This window comes from Monoraphidium neglectum (assembly GCF_000611645.1).
Source record: "Monoraphidium neglectum strain SAG 48.87 unplaced genomic scaffold scaffold03685, whole genome shotgun sequence".
Taxonomy (NCBI): Eukaryota; Viridiplantae; Chlorophyta; class Chlorophyceae; order Sphaeropleales; family Selenastraceae; genus Monoraphidium; species Monoraphidium neglectum.
Window position 1 is genome coordinate 1 of NW_014009944.1, and position 5,858 is coordinate 5,858.

At 59.8% G+C, this 5,858-nt stretch overlaps 1 protein-coding gene across 1 annotated transcript; it reads right to left on the reverse strand.

Annotated features, from left to right (window-relative positions):
* Positions 1-1,778: 1,778 nt before the first annotated feature.
* Positions 1,779-5,677, reverse strand: MNEG_13200 (hypothetical protein; the record flags this gene model as incomplete). The annotated part of the gene is made up of 10 exons (XM_014038328.1): positions 1,779-1,947; positions 2,165-2,212; positions 2,483-2,521; positions 2,970-3,046; positions 3,397-3,507; positions 3,890-4,043; positions 4,287-4,380; positions 4,740-4,896; positions 5,266-5,334; positions 5,621-5,677. 10 exons carry the CDS (start codon positions 5,675-5,677, stop codon positions 1,779-1,781), a joined length of 975 nt encoding a protein of 324 aa, XP_013893782.1.
* Between the last annotated feature and the right edge of the window lie 181 nt (positions 5,678-5,858).

A 5,858-nucleotide genomic window follows, 5' to 3' on the forward strand; every position in this document is an offset into this window, starting at 1 on the left:
GCGCTGCGGTCCCAGCTGGTGCTCCAGGTTACGGCCGGCCTGACGCGCGCCCTGCTGCACCTGCATGTGGCGCTCGACGCGCTGCTGCCGGTGATCCCCGGGGCGGTGGTGGGCCAAGAGGGTCCGCAGAAGGTCGGCAGCGGGGCGCTGCCAGTCTGAACATGCGGACGGGGCGATCGCGGCGAGCAGTTTTCGCCCCGGCAACCCGCTGTTTTGGTTTTTGGGGGCGAGCATTGGCATATCCTTTTGGCGAATCAGACGCGAGGTGGATTGGGAGAGATCTGGCCGCCGCCCTCAAGTGGAGGGCCGATGAGCAGCACGCATGCAGCGCCGGCAGCCGCGCTGATGGTAGTTTGCGGTGAGTGTCGGCTGACCCTGGCAGGCACGCAGTCCTCTTGCGCACGCGCTCCTCCGCAACCGCTGCAGCAGCACAAAACCAGCGCGCAGAAAATATCACAGGTTCCTCCCTAAATGAGCACACACTTGGACACCATGTCGAGTGGTGTGAATCAGTCAGACGTGTACGAGATAGGCTAGCTGTTTGGCAGGCCTGCAAGCACAGCTGCCGTTTTTTCGAGCTGTAGATGCTCTGGAGGGCACGCCTTGTATGCGCCATGTGTCCCTCAAGCTGCCGTTTGCACCTGAGCTTTGCAAATAGGCAGACCTGTCGACCTACATAGTACAGACTGCTGTGCAATAACAACACCCACACACCTGCGCAACCGATAGCCCCTGCCACACATCGATTTAAGGGTCTTTCCCAACTACCTTCAGTGGCTGTCAATCCACGTATTTGTATTGCTTTGAAACATAGTTTGCGTACTGACTGCGTAAGGTAAAGTGCAATCGACTCACTTCAACACACGTGTTACTAACGGCAAAGCAGGAGCCTGTGGATACTGAGCAGCAGCAGCAGCAGCAGCAGCAGCGGTGGCAGGCACCCGTTGGGTCCAGATGGCGTTCGGCTGCTGAAACCTGCCTGCTGCAACAGTCACCGGACCTCAAAGCAAAAGAGCCCAAGATACAGGACGCATACAAGTGCTGGGGAGTGTGCATCATCATGAACCGGCTGGATCAGACAAATTGCCATGCCAAGACAAATGTGGGAGCCAAGTGAGCTGACATAAGCGCCTGCACTTGTCGCCGCATCAGGTTCAAATCAAGGTGTGGTGTGGGCTCTGCGATTAGTAGTTCATGCCGCGAAGGGCCTCGTGCATGGTGACATCCTGACGGCATGCATGGCGCCAGCTGAGACTGATACGCGCGCATCAACCATTGTGGGCAGACAAGCCTTGTATGTGAGCGTGTGTGTGCGTGCACAATAGCAAGCGCAAGCACAGGTTGGGGGCGTGTGTGCGCATGTGCATGTTTGTGTGTGTGTGTGTGTGAGTGTGCGTGTGTGAGTGTGTGTGCAGGTGTGTGTTTGCTGTGCGTGTGTTTGTGCCCATGGGCACGTTTTAGAACCGACCCCAGGCAATGCCCGATTGCGTTGGGTGCTGATGAACAAAGCTCAATTCCTTGGGAGAAGCCGGCTCCACCCCTGTGTCGGTGAATGCCTTCCCCATCCCCAGGCGCTCTGAGTGCATGCGGCAAGAAAAATGCTGCCGCTGCGACATTGCCAATCGATGGCAGGACATGCATAAGGGCCGAGTTTGAAAAAACGTCGTCGCCCAATCGCGCAGATGGCAGCGGCGGGGCTGGGGCCAGGATGGAGCAACACCTGACACACAGATGACGTCACCTGAGCTCCTGACACCACCCCAGATCAGAGCGACGCCTCAGAGCCTGAGGGGCGCCGTCTTTAGAAGCGTGGCGGACCACTTTTGGGCCGCAGCGGCGCGCGGCGTTACGAGGCCAGTGCACTGACTGGCCTTGACGCCCGGGCCGTCCTGCAGCAGGTTGTGCAGGGGGTAGACTGCATGGTCCAGGATGAAAGAGGGGTCAAACCTGTGGAGGGTGGGGGATTACAGTGGTGACAAGCAAGCCGAATGGAGTCCAGGGGGGGGGGTCAGAGAGTTGGGGGGGCGCTGCACCGGTCAGCATGCGGTCGCAATCGCGAGATGATCCAGTCCAGTCAACTACGTGGTCTACTCTTAATCAACACCGGTAAAGAGACAGTTTTTTGTGAAGTGAACGTGCATGTCAGGATCAGAGCCTCTCTCACTTTTCGTTGATGCACAGCAGCGGCTGCATGGAGGCACCGTAGTACGCCCTGGGGTTGGAAAGTTGGTGCATGTAAGGTGTAAGGTGCATGCAAGCGTAGAGGAGTTTATGAGATCCCCGGCATTGCGGCTGATCATGGTTGGCGAGATGGGTCCACCATGGAAGGGTTTGTGCGCATGTGAAGGGCCGCAGCCTGCTGTTGCGGCGCTGCCGAAAACAGCAACCCCATGCAGCAGCTGAGATGGGCAGTCACGTGCGCAAACAGAGCCACCCAGCAGGCCGCGGCCACGCATGCGCCACATGCGGTGTGGCCGCTCACTTTTCCCAGTCTGAGGAGAGCAGTGCGATGTCGGAGTCGCTGCATTGTTTGGGCGGGCAGTGGCGGACGACGGGATGCTGGGCGTTCAAGTGTGGGTCAAATGAGGGTCATCCGACACAGGGCATCCCCGATTCAGCAGGCGGCTCCCCAACGAGCGCCACGGCCTGTCAGCCTTGATAGGCTCTCTGAACTCTACCGTTTCCTTGCCTCTCGTGGGACACAGGCGCGGCGGTGCTTCCGGATTTGACCAACCCAAACCTTGAACCTTCAGCAACCCTGAACCCCGCCGCCCTCAGCTCCTCGTCCCAAGTGTGACTCAGGAGTGCACGAGTAAAGACCATCCTGAAGCCAGCAGCTTCTTGCCCGAACCCCCTCACCCTTCTTAGCCCTCCTCCTTCTATTTTGTCTTTGCCCCAATTTCTTCTCTCTCCGCCCCCCTCCCCTACTTTGACCATAACCCTGCCAGATCTCAACATGCAGCGCTCACATGAAGTTGACGTATGATCTGAAGTCGGCCGCCTTCCTTGGAAACGTGTTGACGATGTCAGCCTGGGCGCGGGACGCCTGAGGAGGCCGAGGGGCGGTGAGGTTGATATGCGGGGGGCGGGATGGGTCACCAAGCGAGGCAGTTTGCAAGGGCTCTGCACAACGGACAGCGGACTGACAGAGGGGTTGGTGTCGCCAAAACGGAGGGAGGGAACGGATGCTGTGGGCCTTTGCGCGAGAGGCCGGAGTCCTGCAGGTGGGCGGATGTGCCCAGTGCGTCAGGCGTGCGGGACAGCCAATGCCTGAGGCTGAGGTTCATGGGTCTGGAGGTCAGACAGCAGGAAATCGCTCAAAGAGTTTGGGCTACACAGGTGCCCATTCGATTTGGGATTTCGGGCTTGCAGCCGGGTGCCGCGGCGGCCCCTCACGTTGTTCAGCTGCGCCATGGCGGTCTCATAGACGGGGCCAGAATTCTGCTGCAGCCCGATGCGCATGATCAGGACGTGCGTGGCGTCGTGCAGCAGGGACGACGTCGCCTCCTGCACGCGCGTGGGTATGAGGGAGACGAGGTTGTGTCATGCTGTATAAGGCCGCCAGAGGAGGAGGAGTGCACAGGGGGTTGCGGCCGCTTGAAACGGAGGCGGAGCGTGCTGGTGCCTGGCGTGCGCTGCCGCCTGATGCGCATGTCCTGGCCGCGTGAATGCCACAACGCGCTGACGCCTGCGCACAAAGATCCAGGCAGCCACACGCAGCCGTATCCACCCACACCCACACCCACACTCACCCCCCCATCGTACACACCAGCGCCTCACCACCATCAACACCGCGCATGCAGGCGTGCGGTGCACGCACGCGTGCATGCGTGTGCGTACATTAACGCGCACCCACACCCACCACCCACACCCACACGCATCGCCCCACCCTGGGGACGTCTTTCATGGCTCCCCCCAGCGACTGGATCTCAAACACGGTGTTGGGGGGCGACTTGAGGCCCGTGCTTGCGGCCCACTTGAGCAGGATGTCCACTCCCGCTGCGTTCAGAGGGGCAGTGTCACTCAGCAAGATAGACTTGAACCTGATGGATTCGCGCGCACGTGTGTGTGGGTGAGGTGGGGGCGTCATGCACGGCTGCAACTGCAACGAATTGTTGGCGAGGGAGGGGGAAGCTGACCGCCAGGGTGGGGGGTTTGGGGGGAGGGCGGCATTCTCAAGCTTGGCAGCAGGTAACCCCCCTCAGCCGCCCGTGCATGGCATCGTGCACAAAGCCTTGGAGGTACTAAACGCCTGACCGTGCAGCCATATGAAAGCCAAGACCCACCAATAGAAAGACTTGTGCATGCGCTCGTAGTTTGTGAACGTCTTGATGTCCCTGAAAGCGTCTAGTACCGACAGCTTGGTGGGTGGTGACATGCCTGAGGCAAGTCGCAGACGACGCAGGGCAAGGGGGGGGGAGAGAGAGAGAGAGAGAGAGAGAGAGTGTGTGTGTGTGTGGGGGGGGTGCGTGGGCGGGTGCGTGGGTTGCAGTTGAAAGGGATGTGCTCCAAGGAGCCGCCAGCTCAACTCCTGCCCCTGCAACCATTGTGGGCCCCCTGGGCCCGACATAACCAGCCACCTCCACTGCGCTCTCGTCGGAACTTAAATAACAACTAGCAGCGTCACATCCATTCATGAGTTCTCCCGTGATATCAAGGAATGCGTCCTGATTGCAATAGTGTCGGCTGCGAACAGCGCAAACGCAAGCGCCCGGGAAAATTATCTCCTGCCCGCGCACCCCCGCCGACGTTCTTGACAATCATGGCGAGGGTCGTCCCGTTTTCCGAGGCGTTCCTGATCGTGGCCGGGTTGATGATCTTGCCCAGCGGGCTGCCAGGGGGCGGGAGGCCCTTCGGGTCGATGGCTTTGGTGCAGTCGTCGATGTTGCCAATGCACTGGGCAGAGTTTGGGTGGTTGCGGGCGGTTTTTGAACAGATGATATTGGCGGAGGGGGGCGTGCAGGATCGCGATCATTACAAGTGCTGATGAAGAAATATGTTGGGAATTGTTGATAGTTATTGTGTTTGGAAGGGTAAGTGGGACCCCCAAAAGCATGCGAAAAGGGACGGCTGCGGGCGGTGAGCGTGTCAGGGGGGTCCGCGGGGGACAAGCGGGGGGGAGGCAGCCAAGGCTGCACGGACTCGAGGGGTGATATGGAGCAGATAAGTGGTTGAGGGGGAGCAAAGCTGTTCAAGGAAGCACAGGGTGCCAGCGAACACAACACAAACAGGGGTACAGGGAGGCAGCCAAGCAACGCCACTCACGTACATGAGCATCGACATGGTGACCTGCTGGCGCTTTGGGGTGCCCTCCTCGATGACATCATACTCGATCTGCAGGGGCACAGGCGGCGCGGCAGCGCAAATAAAGCTTTGGGCAAACCAGCATGCAGGCGACGCCGCGGTGGCGCGCGTGTGCTATTGAAACTGCTATGGGCGGAGGCGTCGCCACCACTACTGTGGTCCCGTCCGCTGGCCTGCGGCTTCATTGTTCAGATCTCACGCCCTCAAGCCGCCACAGCCTATGCCGCAGCCGCTGCCACAGATAAGGAGGCGTTTGCATTTCCAATGTTGCCAGTTTCGGCCCTGTTCTAGGCGCCACCTGACGCTTTGCGCTGACCTTGGGCGTGAACCTGTTCGGCAGAGTGGGCACCCATTTGAAGTACCAGGTCAGCATGTCATTCACCTGCGGGGCGTTTAGAGATTAGATGTTGAGATATGGAGCATGTGCGTGGCGAAGTTGTATGGGGTGGGGACGGCCTGGGGTGGTGATGAGCAGGGGCAGAAGCCAGAGAATCGGGATGCCTGGGCGAGGCACTCAGCCAGCCAGAACCAGGCATGTGCACCACACCGTCACG